At 43.9% G+C, this 25,477-nt stretch overlaps 1 protein-coding gene across 4 annotated transcripts in view; it reads right to left on the reverse strand.

Moving 5' to 3' along the window:
• The window catches only part of cadm1a (cell adhesion molecule 1a), a 277,211-nt gene that overhangs the window by 71,637 nt on the left and 180,097 nt on the right, over positions 1 to 25,477 (reverse strand). For 3 of the 4 annotated variants that reach the window (XM_061248849.1, XM_061248848.1, XM_061248846.1), the window contains exon 2: positions 5,941 to 5,961. The exons of the other annotated variant lie outside the window; for it this stretch is intronic. In XM_061248849.1, the coding sequence (XP_061104833.1) occupies positions 5,941 to 5,961 (21 nt within the window). The remainder of the gene's footprint in view (positions 1 to 5,940; positions 5,962 to 25,477) is intronic. 4 annotated transcript variants of the gene reach the window in all.

The raw sequence follows: 25,477 nt of genomic DNA on the forward strand, positions 1-25,477 counted from the left end.
AATACCCAGGGTAAGCAATGCTCACGTTTTGGAGAGTGGAAAAACATTATGAGGCAGCTCCACCGGGGCTATGGCTGGCCCCGGCGTCCCAGGTGGATACAGCACGGTCCCACTGGGGCCCAGCCAGGGGAGGTGACGAAGCAGATGAAAGTAAACAAACGTCTGAGCAGCGTGAGGGAAGCCATGCTAATGGCAGGACAGGAAGCTGAGGGGACGTTATGGTTACGGGGCGTGAGAAAGGCAGGGCTGACCGGCGGCAGAAGTGCCCAGGTCAGCGAAACGCACGGGAGACGGAGGAGATGGCTGCTGATTAATGCGTCAGAGGGCCAGGCAAGGCACCAGAGGGCCAGCCATTGTGCTCACTCATTTGGAAATCTCTTTCAGAGCAAAGGGGTATCTCTCCCTCTCTCTCTCTCTCTCTCCCGCTCTATCCCTCTCTCTCGCTCTCCTCCTCTCTCACTCACTCATTCCTCACTCTCCCTCCCTCCCCCTCTCCCTCCCTCCCCCTCTCCCTCCCTCCCCCTCTCCCTCCCTCCCCCCCCCTCTCCCTCCCTCCCCCCCCCCTCTCCCTCCCTCCCCCCCCCCTCTCCCTCCCTCCCCCCCCCTCTCCCTCCCTCTCTCCCTCTCTCCCTCTGTCTCTCTCTCTCTCACTGTCCCTCCCTCTCCCTCTCCGTCTCTCTCTCCCTCCCTCTCCCTCTCTCTCCCTCCCTCTCCCTCACTCACCCTCCCTCTCCCCCTCTCCAACCCTCTCTCTCCTCTCCCTCTCCTCCCACCCCCTCTCTCCCTCTCTCTCCCTCTCCCACCCCCCCTCTCTCCCTCTCCCTCTCCCTCTCCTCCCACCCCCCCCTCTCTCTCTCCCTCCCCCTCTCCTCCCACCCCCCCCTCCCTCTCCCTCTCCCTCTCCCTCTCCTCCCACCCCCTCTCTCCCTCTCCTCCCACCCCCCCTCTCCCTCTCCTCCCACCCCCTCTCTCTCCCTCTCCCTCTCCTCCCACCCCCTCTCTCTCCCTCTCCCACCCCCCCTCTCTCCCTCTCCTTCTCACTCCCTCCCCCAACCCCCGCTCTCTCTCTCTCTCCCCTCCTGTCTTTCCCTCCCTCTGCCTGAAAGGCTCAGGTCCTGCAGAACGCACTGTTCTGTTCCCCCATTTCCCAGCCAATAGGACATTCTGCTCTCTTCTGCCGTTCAGACCAGCACGTAGGGCTTTCCTCCCTCCGCTCTCTCTCCGAGCTCGTGCCTCTCTCCTTTACGTGTCAGCCATTGTAAGTTCAGCACCACCACTGCCCTCGTGATGGACTGATGGGTCATTATACGCAGGTAAATTTGAAAATGACCACAATAAAAGCAACAATGACCTTGACATCTCTGCACTGCAGCAATGCCCACTGTAACATACAGGCTAGACCACACCAAAAACACAACCTACACGGCAACACAATAACATATACTGCACCAAAACATGCCAAGCACCAAAATACACTGCACTTCAAAAATCCTACACCACAGCAATATACACATCATAGCATCCCCAGCAAATGCACAGTACTATGGTTACATAAACACTAAACACACTGAACTATGACAACAAAGTAATTTAAAAAGACACTGATATACAATAATATACAAGTAAAAGCACACACCAAGGCACAATAGTATACACCAAATAACCACAATCAATAACATACACAAAACAAATCCACACTGAACTACAACACACACCCGCGGCTCGTCTTAACAGGAATGACCTCTTGGATTATGAATTCATTTTGTCGTGCACATCCCCACCTAATAAACATGCAGCACGGAGCACACAGCAATAAACCATAACACCACAGTGTCAAAGAAAACATTCTGCATCCACTTAGACAAATAGGTCAAAGAACAGACAGAGAGAAATAAGAACTTTTTACAGATTAATTAAATATATACGGGAATACAGACCGAAAACAGACATGGCACACACAATGTATAATTTGAAAGGCATCTCGAGAGACAAACACAGCGTGCTGCAGGTAGCCGAAAGGGAACGAGACGTCACTCAACGAAAGCAGACGACCGGTCAAACGAGTTTGACAGCACAGACAGCTCTGGGACGGCGCGAATAAACCACGCTTAGGCGTCCTGCGAACTTGACAAGGAGGCGTCTGAGCCGGCTGGATAAGAGCCCGGGACTCTGCCATGAGCGTTAGATTAACTGCCGCGCGGGCGAACCAACCCCCCCCCCCACCCCCACACCCCCACACCCCACACCCCACATCTCCCTCTATCGATCCTGAGGAAATCTCCCATTCGCTCACTTTTAATGACATAACAGTCCGAGAGAGACACAGGGTCCAACTCTGCCAGCCTCTCGTCCTTGAGGTTGAAAGGGGGCTGAGCGTTGCAGGGTTTTTCTAAATGGAGAAACTTTAAGCGCTCATATCAAGCTTTGCTTGTACGTGACGCACATCACATCTTCCTCCTCCTCCGTGTCTGCCCTGAAAAGCTCCTCTCCCCTCAGACAACAATTCGGCTTGGAGTCATGATTTCACGAGTAGTTGTGGGAGGTTCTTGTGGGTAGAAACTGGAAGTACAACATAGAGCTACAGTATCCAGCTTGCATCCAGAATTATTTATTTATTTTTTTTGTGTGGAAGAGATTATGGAAGAATTAGCATAGGCATAAACACCAAAGCAGAAGTCAGAACGCATTATACAGAACATGAAATTACCGAGGCAAGGTAAACATGTTTCAGTTATGAATAACCACTTTCTTGGCCTTCCGGATAACAGTCACAGTGGGTGGTGCTGCGTTACTTTTTAGCATAGCACCTCCGTGCATGTGCTGCGTGTTCATGCTCTGTACCTGCACATTTACACAATACACTGCGGAGAAAGGCTGCGTGGCACTAAAAAGTGAACAGTACGCGTTCGAGAAGAACCTTAACAAGGTACAGTAACACTAACTCCCCCCCAGCAACACTCCGACAACGTAGAAATCACTTGGCTTTAATTAGTTATTTCATCAAAGGCAGAATATCGAGAACCTTGCCAAGTAGGGGGCTTGTTTAGATGGCTTGAATGCCTTTCACTGGATTGGTGGAAGCGGGAAGGCGAGCAGCATTAATCAAAGGCCTCGCTCACTTGGCGGTGGCAGAGCCGGGCATGGTGCCCTGACTGAGTCACACGCCTTCCTGCTCCTGCTGATGCTGCACTGTGCGTTTATGTAACCACAAAAATATATACAGTACACACACACAGACACACAGACAGACAGACAGACAGACAGACAGACACACAGACACACAGACACACATACCAGCTTGTGTTCTGTGCTGGTTGTTGCAGCGTGTTTGAAATGACACAGGATTGGCGTGTACACTTCGGCCTTCCCCATTTCCTAAAAGGCGCAGGCCACTAGGGGAGAGACGCTGAAGGTGAGCTCGCTCAGATGTGATGACATCATCGCAGGCCCTGCCTTCCAACTACAGAAATTAGACCACAGCCAACGCACTCCACATGAGCAGATGGGTATCGAAGGAAAAAGCAGACAGTTTGACCTGATGTGCACTCTGATAAATTCATCAGGGTAATATTCGCTGGGTTACCATCAACAAACTGAAATTTGCAGGATCTACTCCCCGATGTCTCAGTGAATCGGTATAACTGTCCCATAACAGTCCACATTTCATCTGATGAAGACCCAGATTACTCAGAATGTGGACCTACAACTTTCAGTGGAATGCTGTTTGGAGCCTCTCTTCCAGTATGGATGAGAATTTTTCACAGAACCAACAAGATGTTGTGATGTCCCAAATCTGCTGTAAGGCACGACACCAGAATTTGAAGGACAAATGTAGTAATTATTAGAAGCTCTTAATTAGTGATCATTTCAGCCTGTTGTCTTTGGCTGTAACTTCATTTGGCAGTGCCACCATTTATTTACGAGTTAGATAAAAAATACCAAAAAGTCCTTAAATAACCGCAACAACACAAGAGTCCAATTAGCGCTTGTTATTGGCATTGTTCATTGAGGAGACTGACAGAAACAGATTTGTAAAGGCTGATTCACATCAGCACAGCTCTCATTGCTTTCTGACAACTTTGAGAGAAGAGGGAAAATGAAACGCGCGCACACGCACACACACGTGCACATGCGCGCGCACAAACACACAGACAGAAAAATATATATATACACAGACACACACAAAAACATACACACGCAGACACACACACACACTCACATACACACTTTCAAAAGGCTTGCTGTGCCAAATGATTCTCTTGCCAAAAGCTTTCACCAGCTGATGTTACCCAGTGTTGAAGATGTGATAAAGGATGACAGTAAGATTTTCATTTCAATGGAGTTTATCCAAAACTCACATTTTCAGACAAAATTATTGCAACCCTCGATAAAGACGAGCAGAAAAAGGCCGTATGAAATAAACATCACTGATAATGAGCTATATTGTCTGCTGAAAAGATTGGGAAATAATCACTAGGTTTGGTGCCAGCAGAGACGGGGATTTGAATGGGCATTTTCTCTTCGCCTTCTTGGCAGCTGATGGCAGGAGTGCAGTTTGAAGTTCCAATGCGAGCGGTGTGTGCGCGCGGTTGTCCTTCATATATTAAAGCCGTTTATATCACAATGACATCAGTGTCAGCAATGTAAATAATTAAGTATTTGGCAATCCAATACTTGCCCTCTCTCTGATCAGATATATTTTCTTTTTATTTGGAAGGAGTGGGGTGGGGGGGGGGTTCTGCAAAAGGAGAGCGGACAGTCCGCTATCCTTTCCTTTTCTCCTGCCGTATTCTGACAGGGGAAAGCAGAGAGGGTAGCAAACAGAGACGGGGTCGTAGAGTAGAGCGCGTTGCGGCAGAGGAACTGAGCCACCGAATGCTTGGGAAGGGAGGGGTCTGTGTTTTTGAGCCGCCCAATCTACAGACGGCATCACGCGCCCCCGCCAACGTCACATAAATGTTAACGAAACGTTTATTAAATTCTGGCAGCTAGCACGTGAAACATATCGCAGACTCTTCTCTGTAATTACCTCAGAAGGCCGGGGCCCGCGTCTCTAAATGAGGTCAGCGATGACTGTTCAGATGACAACCGCTCTGCGCGCTGAGCTCCACGGGACGTCCCACCATTACGCAAGCCGTTCCGCAAATTTTCCTGCTTCACCACATAATTATCACTTCACTTTCTTACCGTTTTTGTGAAGTTCATGACGTGCTACAACGATGCCGCTTTATTCGGGCTAACAGGCGAGGTACGAAGTAGCCTCGCTCACGTGGATTTGTCCGCGGGAACTTGTGAAGATTGGCCCGTTTGTCGTATGACACCCTCTAGTATTCGGGAAGTGTAATTATCACATTTTTTTGTGCATTTCAAGCAAGTTTCATGGGCTACAAAATTTCATGGGAATGAGAATTTTATGGAAATGTATGAAATGCTTGTTATTAGCTTGCATTGCAAGTTTTAGACTTCAAATAACTATCCTAATATTTTGATACGGATTTACATACCTATATATAATTAAATGCATAAAACAAATCTGAAAAACTATCAAAAAAATACAAACACAATTTGCCTTAGTGAATTTCACAGAAATTTTCTTCTGTTGAAGGGTCGTCTCTTAGCACAGGAACAAAAGCACAATTATTTATTTGATTTTATTTTTTTATTTGTTTTGGAACAACACAACCGTGGTCAAATTTGGACATTTAACATCCAGTGACAGACATTCTAAAAACTATAATGAGTAGGGTACTACTCTGGCATCTCTCTTTATTTGCCACTTGCACCATCTAGTGGCACAATGAGAAACTGCAGTTGTTTAGGGGGAGCCCCACAGAGCCAGTGAAAACATAATTATTTTTAGGATGAAATAAAGTGAGTGGGGAAAGGGAGAGAAATGGATTGAGTAAGTAATGATAAAAAATAAAGAAGGGTTTTGCATACCTTGGACGTTTTCTGCAGCTCCTGTGCTCATCAAAAGAAGCGAGGGAAAAAGACAGAGAAAAGAGGTGTAAGAAAGTGCCCCAATCAGCAATTCACCCAGGTAGCAGGAAACACATTATAGGAGAGCTTCAAAGTGCAATGCCCTTTTATATCAAATAATGGGGTGTGAGCTTTCACCATTCATTTGTCACACAACATTTTTCACTTACTGAAGTGAATACGGGCTCAAAATGTTGTGGAGTAAAAGGGTAATGCAAAAATTGCTTAGTGTCCTGATTCAGGGGTTAGGTACAAGGCACATTTCAGTAAGTCTGGAACAATGGAAAGCATGCAAATCGCAAAGACTGTGGAGGAATTCCAGCCGTTTAACGGCAGTTATTTTCCTCTGTTCATGGGGACGGTTTAACGGCAGTTTGTTGTTTATGTGAAAAGTGGCCAAAAGTTACCCGAACGCTCAAAGACCCCTAACAGGATTGTACTGCTCCTTACAAGGCATTATGTGCATGTCACACTTAATCCAGTTATAGTTCTTAAAGTACATCTCTTCAATACAGTGTAGCAGAAGGGAGCTGTAACACTAAAATACATTCCGATGTGAAACACTGTTCACAGCCAAGCTGTAGTGAATACCCCATAGTACATGATCATCCCACTGCTCAAACATAATAAACAAAATACAAGTCATGATGTCCTGCCAGACTAAAATTTCCACATTTAAATATTTACTACATAATGCCGATATGTGTCAGTCATAGGTGGGTGGCCTGATACCCACCAAGTATAGAACTGGCACTAGAGAGAACACACTTCATATGCATTATTAAAACGTCTAGATATGTAACAGTGGAAGTTTATGGATGCAGCATGACAAGCCTCAAAATTGATCAACTTTGACCTTGTGGCCTGAAAGCCACAGAAAGACAACATTGGAAATAAGCAGTCCTGGCTGCGTGCAATTGTGTAATTATCGTTTGTTCTCGAATATTCATGCCATTTTTTGCGCAATTATGCATTTCATCCAATCCAACCTGATCGTGGCCTGTGTTGAGTTTTGTTGATGAATGCATTATGAATGCAGCTGTTTTAGACCCTAACATTGTGTTAGGTAACCATGGATGAAAGGCCCCTCCCCCCCACACATTGGCTGCATCAGCAAAAGTGTTGTGCATCAGTAACATTCCTGGGGTCTTGAGAGAAATCAGTATGATTAAACAGGCATATGCGTTTCTCAAAGTGTGAATTAAGTGGCTCGTTATAGCAAAGAGAAACCAAGACAAGTGTGAAAGCACTGATAAGAGGTGTCAAGTTTTTTATAAATATATTATATATATATATACATACATACACATACACACAGTGGGCTTCAGAATTATTGGCATATAAAAATAAGAAAAAAAAGTGAAGAAAAAAGAGGTAGATAAAATAAACAATGTAAGCATTACGTTATGCTGAAACATATGGGGAAGCTATGTACTTCCATTTGAATACATTTATTCTCAGGTTTAAATGTTTTAGATTTTTTATTCAGCAATCTCATTTTTTTCTGAAAACCATAGGGGTCAAAATTATTGGCACCCCTAACAATTATTGTAAATAAAATCATGGCAATACAATTCAGTTAATCTAAAGAAACTATAGCCTGTATACTGTCATTTCATCCCTTCCTGTTTCAATACTGTTTTTGGAGATATAACTATAATTTTTTAGTTTACTTCGAGTGAACGTAGCCTCACCGTGCCTTTCCGAAAGCCCTTCACAACATGCAACCTTGCACATTTTACACCTTTCAGTCCGCTTTGCCCAAGGACCGTCGGGGGTTTCGCTTTGAGGTAGAAACCAATTTTCTCTCCAGCATTTGCCAAATTTCAATCATGGTGACACACTCATTATCCAATCTCAGTGGCAAGGAACCAAGCATGCAGAACATCAGCAAGGAAAATAACATCCCCCACCGCACCCTGAAACTGTTATTACCATTACTGACACCATTATGGAGTAGCGGCAGTAGTAGTAGTTTTTCATTCTGGGGAGCCATGACTATTAATCAAATAGAATGCACAGAATGAAGCACAATTTTCATCAGCTAAAGTGTACAAAATTATGCATGCTTGTGATATCTATGAAATTATGGGAAGAGGGGATTTCTTTATATATATATATATATATATTACACACACACACACACACACACACACACACACACACACACACACACACACACACACACAACTACTTATTCATGCGATTATCTAATCAGCCAATTGTGTAGATACGGGTCAGGAGCTTCAGATAATGTTCACATCAACCATCAGAATGGGAAAAAATGTGATCTAAGTGACCTGCCGTGGAATGATTGTTGGTGGCAGACAGGGTGGTTTGAATATCTCAGAACCTGCTGATCTCCTGGGATTTTCACACACAGTAGTGTCTAGAGTTTGCAAAGAATGGAAGGGAAAAAAATAAATAAATAAATAAAATATTAATTGCCAATGAGACAGAGGAAAATGGCCAGACTGGCCAAAGCTGACAGGAAGGTGACACAAATAAGCACACATACTAACAGTGGTATGCAGAAGAGCATCTCTGAACACACGCATCATAACTCTAAGTGCATTGGCTACAGCAGTAGAAGTAAAAAAAAAAAAAAAAAAGTCTAATAAATACCTAATAAAGTGCTCGGTGTGAGTGTGTGTATATATATATATATATATATATATATATATATATATATATATATATATATTCTCTTAAATCTAAAATCCAAGTCGAAGAAGATTCATTTATTGGAATATATATATATATATATATATATATATATATATATATATATATATATATATATATATATATATATATATATATATACACACACACACATATATACATGTATTCCAATAAATGAATCTTCTTCAACTTGGATCTCTTGGATTTTAGATTTAAGACAAAATCCTGTAATGAGAAACAGGCTTCAGGCAGAGAACCCAGTTCACCCAGTTCCGGATGACTCAACACCATTTACCTCAAATGACCGGTTAATGCGTGGACCACAGCTCAAAATTACATTCACAAAACACTTGTGAGCAATACAGTCAAGTGGGACCATTTAAACAAATTTAAAAACTACCGTACAAAGACGTTGCCTCTCATTGACATTTAAAAACAAATTCAGACATTTTCCAGCTTAAGAAGTTGTGGAAAGGTATGTATGCCAAAATAATGAATGGATTCTTGTTATTGGGACTTGCTTCAAGCCATTGAATGCAGCTTATTTGAAATCAAGTGAAGAATTTCACTATTTGACTGCAGTTGCAACACAAAGCAATCCAAACACTCTGCTTTTCAATAAAAAGCTAATGGGATCCCATCCAAGTCAAACTTTGACATCACAATCTTCCTTGGCCTTGGCCCAAGCATAACATAAATGTACCAGTAAAAACTGCCTTTCAAATTTATATGTAGAAATAAAAAAAGAGATAAAATAGATATAGGAATAAATAATATGCAGTGCAAACATTAAGAAGATATAGGGCTGGCAACTCAACAAGACTCTGTGAATCAAACACGGTCTCTTGCTCCCTGCTAAAGATTCCGGTCAGGGCCCAGGGGGTGAGGCTATGAAAGCGTTTGGAGGTCTTTGAGGGCCCAGGGCCACCCTGAAAATCAGACAGCCAGAACGGCAGAGTCCCGGAGAGAGGCAGCTACGGCGCGTTAATGCCAGATGGGGTGTGGGTGGGCGGGGGGTAGCTCTGCCTGGACAGGGTCCCAGCGGCCCTGTCTGGGCCCTCTCCCCCAGCGCTGCCCGAAGCCTCTGTTCTGCCCACAGGAAGAGGTTAAACGCCACGGCGGTGGGAGATGCATTAAACATGAGCCGTTTGGAATGAAAGGTGCACCCGCTTCAGAGCGGGAGGAAAAGGTACGGAGGGTGCTGTTGCTGATCTGCATTAGGACTAAAAACATTATTACCTGGGAGAGAAAAATTCTATTAAATGTAAAAAAATAAATAATTAATTAATACAAAATAAATGCCTTCCTTCCCTATCAACACCAAGTACTATTTTCATCATCAGCATTCTTCTTTTTCCTGATTGTTATGAACTGAACCGCAGAACACAGAATGCGCTGTGCAATACTGAGGATGAAGAATAATAATTTGACAACAATGAATAATCACCACAATGTCGACTGCAATAGGGGCAAGGGAGGGGGAAGCTTGATTGGATTTTGTAGTACATCTTTATTACTGTATCTGATGTGTTCTTAAATGACCACAGGACGCAAGTGTCAAGTAAACCATACAAATCCCCAGATATGTGCAGCTTTTTTCCAAGGTGTGCTCCTGCTACGCCTAAGTGCTTAGTTTAGGCATGGAGAAAGGCTAGAGTGGATAACGGGGGGATAAATATGTGTTCTCATCTTTGGTGATAGGTGATCCTTACTGTGTGGAACTGGAAGGACTAAGAGCCAATTTGAGTGTGGCTGCCTCCTGCCACAGGAAGGAGGAGTCTGTGTCCCCTTTTGCCTGCCGGTCCCCTCTTGTTCTATTGGTACGCCCAGGAGGAGCCAGGGCCAGTCATAGCTGGGGCACACTTCATTTCCGGCGGGGGGGCTTGTAGACCTCAGCTTGACCCACACCATTATGCCCTGGGCCAAATTTTTATCTTTGGCTTAATTAGTTAACTAATAAATCCAGAGCTTCAGGTCCAAGATACAGTTGGAAGACACAGTTATAAGCACTTATGAATTGTACCCTGTATCCTGATAACATCTCCAGAGGCAGCATATAAAGATTGAAAAGGACTGGTCCCAGAATTGATCCTTGAAGGACACCGCAGGTAACATCAACATAATCCACAGAATGCTCGCCCTATCATAGTTGACAAAGAAGGAATAGTCTGTCAGACAGGCAAAGCAGTTAAGAGTGCCTGTGACACCAGTGTATTTGACAGGGACTATGCACATTAATAATGTGCCTGAAAAATGTCCCAGAGCTAGCCAGGGAGGTGGGAGGAAACCACAATACCCAGACAAAACCCACGCAAAAACAGGGAGAACATGTAAACCCCATGCTGAGAGGATCCAGGCCTGCAGGGACTCGAACATAGGACCTCCGTGCGAAGCAACAATGCTAACCACTGTGCTATTGTGCAGACCAGTCTGTCGAAGAGAATTACAAAGGCAGAACATAGCTCCAAAACTACAAGAACAGAAAGACATTTGGCATCAGCATCCCATAAGTCATTCACTACCCTTACAACAGCAGTCTCTGTACAGTGCCTTCATCAGAAACCAGACAGGAATTCTTCAAGAGTTCACTTGAAAGGTTAAAAACTCATTCAGTTGTTTAACTAAGCACTAATTTTCTCAAGGATCTTACAAAGAACAGGTAAGTTGGAGATTGGTCTGAAAAAGAACAAAAGGGTCCGAGGTGCTTTTCCTTTAAGAGCGGTTTTACTAAAGCAGTCTTGAGAGCAAATAGGAACTCCACTGTTTGAAGAGAGCAATTAGCTATACTTAAGGCACAGAGCACTGAAGACATTTTATAAAGGAGGTGCGGATGGGGTCTACAAGACTCGCGGAGTTCAATAACAACATTGCACAACAGTTCATGTTTAATCATTTCAAAAGAATTCAAGACTATAATATACATATCAATAATATATATAATAGGGGGCTCTATTACATCAAAGTCATGGGAGGAGATTATAAAACCAGAACATATTCATTCCACTTCAGCATTGAAGAAAGAAGCACATTCTGTGCATTTGGTTATGGAGGGGAAATCACTTGTGTGGGAAGGAAGAGGATTGAGAATTCAGTCAATAGTGGGAAAACAAAAGCTTTCTGGGGTTATTATAATTATCAGCTATGCTTTTTGAAAAATGTTACCACCTACCACATTTAATGGCCTTATTAAAGGCTGTCATTTTGCCACTAAAGATAGCATAATGTTCTGCTCCTGCGGTTGACTTTTCGTCTGTCTGTTTTGAAGAGATTCTTTAAAAAATATATATATATATATATATTTTTTTTTTAATGACAGCTACTGTACTGAGTCAATAGTAGTTTTCAGTTTAGTGCTGAAATTATGCACTAATTCAGTGCAAGTGAATGGAAAATCTGAATAAGGAAAGGTAACGGAAGAGAAACTGCTGAGCTTCCGAAGGGGAAATGTAATGCTTTGTAACAGTACGTTCTGTAGTCAGCCGTTCACCATCAACAATGGCACCAAATAATACGCAGTACAGACGAGGTGAGATGTGACAGAATCAACACTAAGATTAAATTCTCTTAAAAATGACCAAATCCAGTGCATGTCCACAGTTATGGGTCGGATTTGTCACACGTGCGGAACGAAGGCCAGGGAATTCAGTAGGTGCCAGCCTTAGAGTCAGTATCAATGTCCTCCTGTAAGAGAATATGCCAACGACATAATTCTGTCATATTATGTCGACAACGATAATTCTGTCATAGCTTGTGCAGACAGTATACAAGTCTTTGCCTTCGCAAAATGTTCTACAACAGGTAGAGCATACTGCCATTAACACAATTAGATAAGCGATAAACACAAATAAATGCCATTATCTTTCCTGCCGACCTTGCTGTGTTTCCAGCGAGACTCAAATTTCACTGACTCCTCCCGTTCTCAATTTTGTCATGTCTTTCCATTTCAGACAATGCAGGAGAAATTATTCTAATTGGATGGTTTTTCAAGCCAAGAAAATGATGTGTTTGTTCCCTTAAATGTTGATATTTTGAAAGTATCGATCCTCGACCTTTCAGAGAAAAGAAACTAAAATGTTCAGGCAAACTTCAGAAATATGCCTCGCTCTTGAAATACGAGGGTTATATATATTCACAATTGATCTGAAAATGGCTTACGCAATCAAAAAGCAAACTTAATTATCTGCTCAGATTAAACACACTACGTGCGTTTCGATGATGTTGTGTTTCTGTGATTCTGGTGGCATTCGCAATTTACTGATGCTCTGGGTGGCCGGGCCTTGGGAGCCAATGATCCCTCAGTACGAAAGTTGGTAGCAATGGCTTTTGAGCAAGAGCAACGTTCAGGCTTGTGTAGCTGAAACGGTCCTTTTTCAAACTTCCCCTCCTCTCCCTTTCCTTTAACTTTACTTCAGGCTCACCCATATATTTTTCTCTTAACTCGTGGGATTACCAGGCACCCTAAACTGGCTTTGGAGGCTGTAGGAACATTGGCGGGATGACTGTAAATTGAATTTGCTGGCTCGAGTTGCCAGCACTAATGTAATCGCTCGCTGGGGAGAATCGGAGCCATAGCTACAAAGTAACATCCATCCTTAACCGAATGGAGCTTATCGTTCAACACGGCGGGCCTGCGGAGTCCATACGGGAGGAACAGGAAAGCCGCATCTAACAAACAAATAGCTACTGTAGACTGACGAAGAACATATCCCCAAAGCCACTCCACTGATTTCTTTTTTTTTTTTTTTTTTTTCAAGATTCAAGGTAAAATACATTTTTGAAGTGGCACAACAGCCCATCAGTGATGTGCGATTTACCAGCCTGTAAGGACAATATTACAGCAGGTCAACAAGCAAGCCTTATTGTGAAGCCCTGTGGAGGCTGTGAACAACTTCAGTCGTTCAGTTTGACTTCAGAGTAACACTCCTGTGTGGTCTCTCTCCAAGCCTTCCTGAACACTTCCTGGGTGTTCTACTCCGTCCAATCCGTGCACAGACGTGGGCGGAGACGCAGTAGGGCCACCGAACTGGAGGAGGGGTGCCCAGGCAGAGCAGTTTTATAAAAAACACACAGAGCGAAGCGCCTCCCGGTCCGGGTTCCTTGTCAACTCGACAAACGGGAGTGCGTTCTGCCTTCCATACGCTCTCGTGTCTGATCCCCATTACAGCAGGATTTATGGGGCCCCCGGAGAGCGCCGATGCCATTTCACCCAGTTAATATCGACACGCCCGCTCGGGAGGAGACACGGCGGGTGGCGTCAGAGGAACTAGGTCGCCCATCGGCCGTTTCTGCCACTCTGCTAGGGAGGCGGCTCAGCAGTCCGGCACCAACCGTAAAAAAAAAAACCTGCTGCTGGAGCTCGATAAAAGAAAGAACGCCGCTCCTAATCTGTGATAGCAATGAACCCGGAACAGCGGGTCATGCCCACAGGTGACTGTCGGGCCAATCCAAAAAAAAAATATATATATCATTAAATTAAATCAAATCTAATTCTTCCTGATAAGTAAGAGCTCTCTCTTTCTCTCTCCCCACTTCTGGTGGTCATTGTGCACCTTGATGATGAGTTACACAAAAATAACAAAAAACACTCATTCACTCTCAAAACTTTCCAACAGTAATACTTCCCCTACCCATCCCTTCCTCTGACTATGGCAGTACAAAAGCACATTGCGGCAAACTCAGATCACTGGGAAAGTACTCTAAATGTGCGGCAGTTCTTGCACTGCCTTATGAAAGTAAAGAGTCCATTACTCGTCATTTCCACCATTTCCTTGTCATCTTGTTTGCTTCTACTTATGCCTGGCGCCCCCATCATTCCCCCTTTAAAAGCATTCCAAAACAGGCCTGGTCCTGGAAACTCATTTCACAGCTTGTTAGAAATATTAAATGAACGGTCAATTTTTGTAAGGTAATGAGAACGAGGAGCCACTGCTCTTTTCAGTGTGTAAAATTAATGGAGGATTTCATCATTTGATCACAATGACGCCGGACGGAAGAAAACCGGCCTAATTTGAGTAAAACCTGATGAAGGAGAACAAAGAAAGTTGGTAAAAAATAAAAAATAAATCGCCGCGGAAATGTTCAAATATGCCTGACGCGCTTCTGTTTCTTGTGGAAGTAGTCACAGTTTGCAGGCATTACTGACATTGCTACATAGCTTGTACATATTAGGCATTATCTTACACACATTCACTTCCCAACACTGTAATTTTTCAATAAGGTCGAAATATTGTGCGGAATTTAAATGCCCCATTTTTTAATTTATTTTTTTCATGAGAAACAAAGTGAGAAAAATATAAAGAACTCTGGGAACAAGGGAACAACTTTGTGACCCTAGAAACTCACTGGAGCGAATTTATGGACAACTAGTCCAGTGAGCAGCCTGCTGGCAGATAGCTGGTCATATACGCATATATGAATAAAATAAGCCTTTGTTTGTTTCTGTTCTCCAGTGAGCGGTGTTTTTCTCAGTTCTTCTAGAAGCCTCTCGCCACCACTTTTCCAGGGGTCAGAGAGTCCTTTTCCAGCATGCGTATTCAGACAAACCTGCATATGCAATTCACACACACACGCGCACACACACACACACACACACACACACACTCTCTATAAGGTTTGGGATCTCTACACCATGGCCACATATTTATGTGGCTGGGTCATCTGTCCGTGGTCTGAGTGACAGTGAGGACAGTAGAGAAGCACTGTATGAGGGATCCGTTGGGCTTTTGATTCAATAAAAAGTTGGGAGCGGAGACTGAAGACATGAAAAAACATGGCTACCCGAAGAAAAGCATGCATGCGGTCACTGTATGAGGGGGAAGGCAGAAACAGAAGTGAACGTTCTCCCCCACTGAGCTATTTTTCTGCCTGTAGGAAACATCCTGAAATCAAGTAATGAAAACATTGCCTAAATTACCCCACCTAGACCCTGAAGAAAAATTCTAAGTTACCAAAGGCATTATGGTATACTTAATAGTGTACCATACCAAAAAAAAAAAAAAAAACCTTTAACCCTGGTTAGGCTTATAGCTAAAGGGCAACATCTTTTATCCACTTTCTCGTGCCCAAAACCAGCACTAGCTGTGAAGTGACCATTGAACTGGCGATTCTAGCTCCAAACAGTCAGTAAACATGAACGGCAAAGAGCCACACTCCCTGTTGGACTACATAAGGCCAGACCTGGCATCACTGCAACCCACACGGGAAGGTCGGGAGTAACCCTTAGCGTTAAATGCTAAGCTGCGTTTCTGAAAGCGTGAACGTCACGAGAGCGGTTGGTAGAAGTTTCTGGATTGCTACCGGCTGTGGGAACTCGGTTGGTTACAGATGAGACCCGACTCACGGTCCAGGATGGGAATGGCTGCATTAATTTTGTATGAGAACAATGGATTGGCGGGTAATGGATACCCCAGGCTCCAAAACGGGACAACCTTCAAAACAATTCAAGACCGAGCGGCCACAAAGACGAAGCAGAAGGGCTCGCAAATGTAATTAAGACCCCGGCACAGGCCTGAAAATACAAAAATGCAAGCGGCCACACTGTGTGATGGGTGTGGAGGCATCTCCAAAGTCCTAACTGGCCCCCAGGTTAGCAGCAGACACGGTTTGATGTTTATGCCTGCCCAGCTCACCGGTTTTAATCTTTTTGTTATTTTAAAGTGGGAAATGTTAGCGCAAGCACACATAAGCATTTTAACGCTGTGTCAATTGCCCAGAGTTGGCAACTTTCACACGTCTGGCGTGAGACACGCTCTCAGGCTCGGTCTCACGCTCACGCTAATGCTAACCAAACACATCTCGCGTCAAATGAAAGACAGCGAGGAACAACAACGCTGCCGCCTGATTAAGCAAATTACGATCAGCGGGCAGGTCAACTGAGACTGGTCTGAAATATAGGCACGCCTCTAGGCCCCCTCAGTCACATTCACTCCAGTGTTTTCCAGGGCGACACTACTTGTCATCGCGTGAAGAAACTTCTGGCCCTTTTCAAACGGGAAGTCGAAGCCTCAAAGTGTCAAACTTGAGGAATTAAGCATTTTAGAAATGACCGAGGTAATGAGAATAGAAGAAAATGGAAATTGCAGCAACGTTAATGACAGCCGAGAGTCTCGAAGATAACGGAGAATCGTGAACGCTGAAGACGCCTCGCTGTCGATAATGCCCATTTTCCATTCAGAGAAAGCAACAACCTGGGAGACTTTGCGGCCCCCTTCCCTACCTACAATACAATAAGACCATTTTCATGTTTATAGCCTTGTAACATAAAATCAATTCACACAAGACAAAGCGTATTGATTGACACAGAATTATTCTTCAATTAAGAACAAAAAAAATAAAACAACCCTCATAGATAAACGTTGGCACCAGAGAGGATTTCATTGTGTAAATTTTTTTATTTTTTTATTTTTTTAAAAGCTGTATTTTTTAAAAGATGAGCCCATCGGAGTGCGAAGAACCTCCCGGGACTTAAAGCATTCACCGCAAAATCAATACTTTTCACTGAACAATGGACTCAGTAGTGACTACAGAGAGCCTGCACTCTGGTATGTGTTGTGTTGAACCCAAGTGGGAAAGTAAAAACACCTTCTGCCATTATTGCAAAAGAAAAGGTCAATGCACTCAAGGGAGTGGGGGGGGGGGTGAAGACACAAAAACAGACCAGGACAAAGTCAGCACATACCGAAGGCTTATAGCACACATTCTGAATTGATAAGCATTTACACTATTGAAAATAATGATTCATCCAGCAGGGATTCCTGCTTATGACACACTGGAATAGGCCAACTGTATGGTAATAACCAAGAACAATATGGTATCTAACAAAGGGCCGAGAAGCCCGCAACACATAATTAGTAAGTGCATGACATAAAATGGCAATCAAATATAACTTAAGTACAACCAGTGAAAGGCGTAACAGCTTGTAAAATAAAGCTGCTGCAGATTTAACAGTCATCTGTCAAATGCAAATTCCAGCAAGATCTATCATATAGCCAAATCAAATCACTGTGAATTAGGCTGTGATTGTAATTTCAAACAAAACAGTACCTCGCTAAGGTGACACAAAACAGGGATGGATGTGCAATTCAGTAAACATTATTTTCTGTGCATGCATAGTCCAAGGTCTTAACTCTTCAGGAAGTCCTTAAACTAATTCCTCTCAGCAACAGACATAAAATGTGCTAATCCAGTGGGCTTCGATGGCACAGATTAGCCAGCTATTCGTCTTTTAGCAATCCTCAGTGTCAGCTTATCTTTTATTTATTTACTTTTCCCCTCCTAATACAGGGACTTGTTTTACTGAGCGGTTTTCTGATACACAGAAGCAATGCCACCACCTTTGTTGCTTCAATACAGTTTTTTGTTTTTTTTATTGATTAAATTGGCCATCGCATTTGGGGAAATTCCTTAACGGAATGCAAAAACCACCGCACCATTATAAATGATTTCACCAAAAGCCAGAAGTGTAATGTACAGTCGAACGCAATCCTCAGAACATTTCAATTCACGTTATTTAGCTCGTAAAAGCAGTACCCTTCCAGACAGTTGAAAGCCCACCTCATATTAGCGTCGAAGAATGTAAATCCTGCTCGGACTGATTACGGTCCACTCCTGAGGGTGGTTCTGCAGTGGGGACAAATGGGAGACCGAGACCTACTTTCACGTCATATTCCTACAGTTATACTTAAGGTTTTGTCTGCGGTCATATTCCTGCAGTTATACTTAAGGTTTTGTCTGCGGTCATATTCCTGCAGTTATACTTTTGTCTGCGGTTTCGGCATGCTAACGTTACGCTGCCGCATCGCCCTGTGGAGAGCACAGGTGTCGGGCCCGAATGGAGCACGCTCTGTAGCAAAGCGCATTCTTCAGCAAATGCACGCACACCCACAGACACACAGACATACAGACACACATCTATGTTACCAAGACGGGACTTTCACTGTAGACCTGCCAAGAGCGGACTATAGTTTCTGCATATTTTTTCAAAACGAAATAGACATAGAAAATTAGTTTTTTGTCTCACACACACCCCACGCGCACACACAGACACACACACACACACACACACAGAGCAGACTGGACTGGAGCAGGGGAGGGGAGGGGGAGGGGGGCAGTGGCGTAGCGTTTGACAGTGCTAAACCATCCGTTCCCAGAACCCGTTTTCGCTGCGTCATCCAAATGAGTGGGAGAGAGGGGGGGGGGAGCCCAACACAGCGCCAGGCACATTGTTAGCGCTCCAGACAGCCCCAGCCTAATCCCTTCATTTGGGGGGGTCATTGCAGATGATTATACAGTGGGGTGCCACCACAGAAACACTCCACTGAACTGATTTTCTCAACATAAATACATGACTCCAGGGACCGTGCGAGAGAGTCTCTCTCTCTCTCTCTCTCTCTCTCTCGCGTTCACTCAACCTCCCCCGTATTTTTTTCACCATCTCTCTTTTTTATACGTGCTCAGAGAGCGTGTAATTAAATCTGCAGTGTACGGATGAGCAGAAGCAGTCGCGCAGTGACGCAGTCAGCGATAAGTGTGCATTCCGGTACAGTACAAAGTGTCTACCCTACACAGCCCCACAACCACCCTGAAAAAAATAAATAAATACCAAAATAAAGAAATAAATTAAGGCAGGAAATGATATACATTCTGTATTTACATGATGTGCTTACTGCATTCCACAAGACAAGGCCAACCACAGGGGATGTGTGCACACTATTTCCAGCAAGAAAAAAATAAAGCACCGGTGTTCATATTTTGTAAAAAATGAACACTGTACACTTTTTAAAAAAATGCACTCTGGAAATAAATGCTTTCCTTAACATGCATGTTCCAGAGACACAGTAAAAATGCTGAACTCTGAATCCGGTAAAAGGCTACTGCATACATAAACACAACTGTGTTTATCCTCTCCGCACTGTGGCAAGGGAACGTCAACGAACATCTCCACTCAGCAATGAAATACAGCAGAATCTACCGGAACGCCCTAGCACTGGCCTCAAACAATATTTAACAATCTCACAGAAACGCTTCGTTTCATTCCACTGAAGTAACAAAGCAAAGGCTCATTTGAGAATGAAGTGTTAAAGTATGAGCAAGTATTTAAAAAAAAAAAAAGGTCGAAATTTCATTTGGATAATGACGAGACTGACCAGACATGCCTGCCAAGGATCAGGAGAGTGTTTTTCAGGTTCACTGAGCCCAATTCCTGCTGGTACATCATAAAGACAACTACCTAGGGCTGCTCGTGACGCAGGACACTGATGAATTTTAGTCAAAAATGGGTTTGGAAAGCTTAGCAAGCAAAAAAACTATCGCCAGGGCAGTGGAAAAACTAATTAGTTGGCACCGACCAATTATCCAAAGCCATCTGAGAAGAGAGGATTTTGGCCAATTAGTGACTACCTTTGGGCAAGAAAAGGGGAAGGATATATTTTTTCATATTTTTTAAAGCATCCCTTTGCCTCATTTCCATCAAGACCACGTGATGTCACAGAGGCAATAATGTGTCTTCCTCCTTGATATGGACGATGAAAAGCCAAAGTGCCCTTTGAATAAACCCCGGAGGACTTTAAATGCATCAGCCACACTCCTATCCTTGGAGAAACTCTGAGGGGACTACACAAAATCCTCCCGGAGGCTTTGAGCTCTTCAAAGGTCTCCGCCGCCGCGAATCCCTCGCTGCGGGGGAGGGTGGAACGGGACGACCGTTTTCGGCGGGAGCCGCCAATCAACCGCCGGCAGGCGGGATTGGGCCCGAGCCGCACGCGGCGCCTCGGACGGACTTCTGAGGGACTCCGAGAGAGAGAGAGAGAGAGACAGAGAGACAGAGAGAGAGAGAGAGAGAGAGAGAGAGAGAGAGAGAGAGAGAGAGAGAGAGAGAGAGAGAGAGAGAGAGAGAGAGAGAGAGAGAGAGAAACAACTACTCGCCTTCGCGAATCATGATATTCACAGGAGCACCGAGGCAGCAGTGCCGGAACAGACAAGACTGTGCAGACCTCTTCAGGCAGGAGGTTTCAACTGTCATCTCTCATTTAAAGTACCCGAGCAGAGACGAAGCTACTGACATTTCACTAAAAAGGAACGGTTATGCGGAAAAAGGTTACACGGGTTTCTCACCACAATGGCTGCGGCGGCCTAAATATTGGACAAATTTCTTATTTCTTACTCTGTGAGCCTACCGATGAAAATAAGACTGCAAAATATCACCCTGAAAATAGCCCCTGCATCGGTCTAAACAAGAGTAGCGCTGTCCTCAAACAGACCCCAGACAGCCTATTTCATTACTGCCACAGCAAATCCCTTATTTATACATTTAGGAAAAAGCACAGTTACCGCTGCGAGAATGCTCAGAACAACAGCAGCACACACAGTACCAGTTATGAGGTAAGCACTTCCCTATTATTCTGAATTAACTGACATTTTTATTAGTACAATCAAACCTCCTCTTCCAGCTAAATAGTGCCTCCCAGCATCTTCGGCCCCCATAAAAACAGCTATATTGAGAAGCGGAGGAGAAGATGGCTCCCGGCATGTGTAATAGCCCAGTTTGTTCGCCCACTCGACTCAATCGCTCATTGACTGCGTTCACACGCACATCATTATCGCAATCTTCAACTCAAAGTATGAGAACAACTCATTCCCCTTAGAAGTCAAACACGGTCTGACACGGACAGATTTTTGTGTCTTGGTTGCTCAAGTCAGCCAGCTAGCAGGTTTCTGAAAAATGTTGTGCAACGCTCAAAACCATCACATCTGGACCAACGAGAAGAAAGAAGTCTTATTTTTTTGTATTTCAGATTTTAAATATTTTACATTGAGCAACACACAAATCAGAATAACAATGTTGTTTAAGGCTGCGGCACACAAAATAAAAGATGCTGAGTTTGGTCGAACCACAGAACAAATTAGACACAGCTGAAAGACCCCAAAACCAATGTATTTTGTAGAGCTGTCAATGTCGTGTTAACTCATGCAATTAATTTTAATTCCAATTATTAATTACAGTGGTTAAAGATAGGATGGTAGCTGAGAAAAGTGGTCATAGGTTGCACTTATGGGGACTGCCACAGCCAAAATAAGAAAATTTGTTAATGTGTTAAAAAAGTTGAATGAGTTAATCATTAAAAATTAATTGCATGAGTCAATGCCAATGCTGACAGCCCTAATTTTAAGGCTAAGAAACAAAACAATACCAGCAGTTCACACAGAAAAATGTAAATACTTCATGAATGATGCAAACAGAATATTCACCTAACTCTGCGGATAATGATCACTTCAGTATGGACAGAATGCAGTATGTCTGGAATGCACTTTTTCAGACACATCTAGCTTGAATCCATTCTCCTCGCTCCAAATTTATTTTAATCGATGAATTAATTTCACAATTCATTTCAGTAAGAAAAGGATGGTACATTTACTTTTAACCATTCTGTAACATACTTTCAGAATTGCATTTCTTTAACAATAACACAATTTAAATGTAATATTTCTAATATCTTAGTATATCATAAACCTAGGCGGGACATTCATTAACCGGTTGTCTAAAGAAAATTGCCATTTGGACCCGACCCCTGAAGTTCAAGGAGAGGGGCTTTGTCATTCCATAATGCTGGGGTTTCCGGTAATCTAAATCCATATTTTCTCCACGCACACACAAGCCTTCCGTCGTGACGGCTGTGGTTAAAAAACGGGATGCGGCCAGATTATTGGCTTGTAAGCCCTGTGTACTAAACAGGGTTTCTCATGGCAGAATGACACTGTGCGCTGCTCGGTATCAACACGGCCCAAGGAGAGGCAGTGTGCACAGCTGCCACCTATCAAAGCTGTCCACGTAAACTCCACTATACACCTGCCACTCTGGTGCATTACCCCCGTGCTATAATTCAATTTTACACTCAATCCCATTACCATGGGCTGTCATACCGCTGCCAGCAAACGCAGAGGGAGGGAGGGAGGGAGCGAGGGAGGGAGGGGGAGAGAGAGAGAAACAAAAGCAGTGATGTCTCAATTGAAAGAGACCCAGTATCATTTGAAAATGGATTACAGAGCAAAGTCAATATTAAACAAACCGCTTTAGATTTAAAAGGCCCTACTTACAAAGGTATTAAGATTCCGACGCACGATAACATTTCACGAGTCACATTTCCATTTCATTTCTGACCGGTGGAAGGCTGAGAGATTGAAAGCAGGCAGACGTACGGAAGGAAAGGCTTCTGCAAATGAGTAGGCGCTGGCGACAGCTCAGATTTCTTTTCCTTTTTATTCAGGGGTAGCCACTAAATAAACACTGCAATCTGTATATACGAGTATATTGTATATACACAGTGGTTTCAGGTCTCTAGACAAAATGTCATTTCAGACAAAGGGAACTTGAGTAAACTTTTTTATTTTATAAAAATAATACATACATACATACATACATGCATACATACATGCATACATAAATAAATCAAATATGGAGTCTCTTGGAACTACAAGGAACCACAGTGAGATCCATTATCCCAACACACAGTGGCGAGTCTTCACAAGAGATGCCGGTCTGCCAAAATCTCTCCAAGGGTGCAGCAACGACTCATCCAAGCCACAGAAGAACCCGGAAGAAAATCCAAAGAACAGCACTCTACCCACAGGTACGTTCATGATGCCTGTCGACAGGAATGAAAGACTGGCCAAAAATGGGAGAGAGGAAACTACTTCTAACCAAGAGAAACACCATTTGCAAAAAGCACCTGGGTGATTCACATGTTCTATGGAGGGATAGGTCAAAACTTTTTGGATGGCACTGGTCCCATTACATTATGTACATTATGTACATTTCACAGTAAAGACATCATACCAACTGTCAAACATGCTGGTAGTGTGATGGTATGGAGATGCTTTGCTGCCTTGGGACATAGACAATTTTGAGGGAACCATGAATTCCGTTCTCAACCAGAACATTGTTAAAGAGAAGGTCCTGTCATATGCCCATGAGCTGAAGCTGAAGGGTAATTTTGGTTATGCAGCAAGACAAAGTTGTTGCATACATTCACACAGCATCTATTGAATCTATTTTAATCAGCATCCTGTGATTTATTTACGAGTTGTCTTGTTTCCGCTCTCATGACTCAGCCAGTTTTATTCTTCACTCATATTTTATCCTCAGCTGGATGCATAGCCAGGACAAGAAAAAAATAAATAAAAAAATAGCAGAGTTTATCTTTTCATTTCACACAAACCTCATTCACCTTGTGCAGCCCAGCCCCCCCCCCCCCAGGTTCAGTAGCACTGTTCAATATTACATAATAATCCTCCCTGAAGAACCATTTCTTTTCATTTATTTCTCTTTAACATCCTCCAATCTCCCTCCATCGATAGACTAAGAAAAGCTCATTCCTTCCAAATGTGTCTGCTTGGTCAACAGATCATTTCTGAATCATCTTCCCTGTTCTCTTTTCTCCGGGCGGTTGTGTCTCTGCCGAAAGAAAGCAGGGGCCGCTCTCGTCCCGCCGTGTGCCGGGACCGTCCGTTTGTCCCGAAAAAAGGTCACTTTCACAATGAGGAGGAAGAGCCCGTCTCCTCCCAGCCCCCGTGGAAAATTCATAGCCCATTAATCATTCATTTCTTTTAGGAAATGCGTCTCCACTCTACCAGCCGCAGAACGAGCATGACGTGCATAAAAAAAGCAACCGAGAAAAAAAAGAAAAAAAAACCTCACAGTGACCAATGAGGCTACAACCTCCACATCGTGTGCACAATTAATCAAGTAATGCAAAACCGTAATGGCCGCAGTCATATGGCGTCACCATATGCCACCTCCCAACAGATTGCCAAGCCATAAATTATATTAATACAATTGCAGTTTAACAAGTCAGGCAGACCTTCAGAATGTGTTCGTTTGCAGCAGGCATAGCCGTGCCACTGAAAGGGTTAAGCTGACAGGAACGCAAACGTTCTACAGTGCCCATGGCGACTAATGTCGACAAGAACGCAAACGTTCTACAGTGCCCATGGCAACTAATGTTGACAGGAACGCAAACGTTCTACAGTGCCCATGGCAACTAATGGCGACAGGAACGCAAACGTTCCACAGTGCCCATGGCGACTAATGGCGACAGGAACGCAAACGTTCCCCAGTGCCCATGGCGACTAATGTTGACAGGAACGCAAACGTTCTACAGTGCCCATGGCGACTAATGTCGACAAGAACGCAAACGTTCTACAGTGCCCATGGCGACTAATGTTGACAGGAACGCAAACGTTCTACAGTGCCCATGGCAACTAATGGCGACAGGAACGCAAACGTTCCACAGTGCCCATGGCGACTAATGGCGACAGGAACGCAAACGTTCTACAGTGTCCAAAGCGACTAATGGCGACGGGAAAGCAAACGTTCCACAGTGCCCATGGCGACTAATGGCGACAGGAACGCAAACGTTCCACAGTGCCCATGGCGACAAGAACGCAAACGTTCTACGATGCCGAGGGCGACTAATGTCGACAAAACATTTTATTCATATTGAAATTTGACTTACAACTTTAACATTACGTCAGGGAAATTAGGTTTGCTAGATGGACTTAGTGAAAGCGGACTCACCAGAAAGCCTAAGTTTTGAACCCAGTCACTGTCAAAGGACCTAGGGATGCAGCGATACATTGGTAGAGCAATGGAATAGGCCGATTTCAGCTTTAAAAAACACTATCGGATCGATTGTATTTTCTACAAAGTTCTCGAATCGGCATTGGCAGATATGGGTGGGGAGAAATCGGAGATCGTTATCGGCCCCAAAAAGGTGCACCGTTGTAAGTGGGCAGAACTCATAGCAGAATATTTTCTGAC

Source organism: Conger conger, chromosome 7, assembly GCF_963514075.1.
Source record: "Conger conger chromosome 7, fConCon1.1, whole genome shotgun sequence".
In the NCBI taxonomy this organism is placed as follows: domain Eukaryota; kingdom Metazoa; phylum Chordata; class Actinopteri; order Anguilliformes; family Congridae; genus Conger; species Conger conger.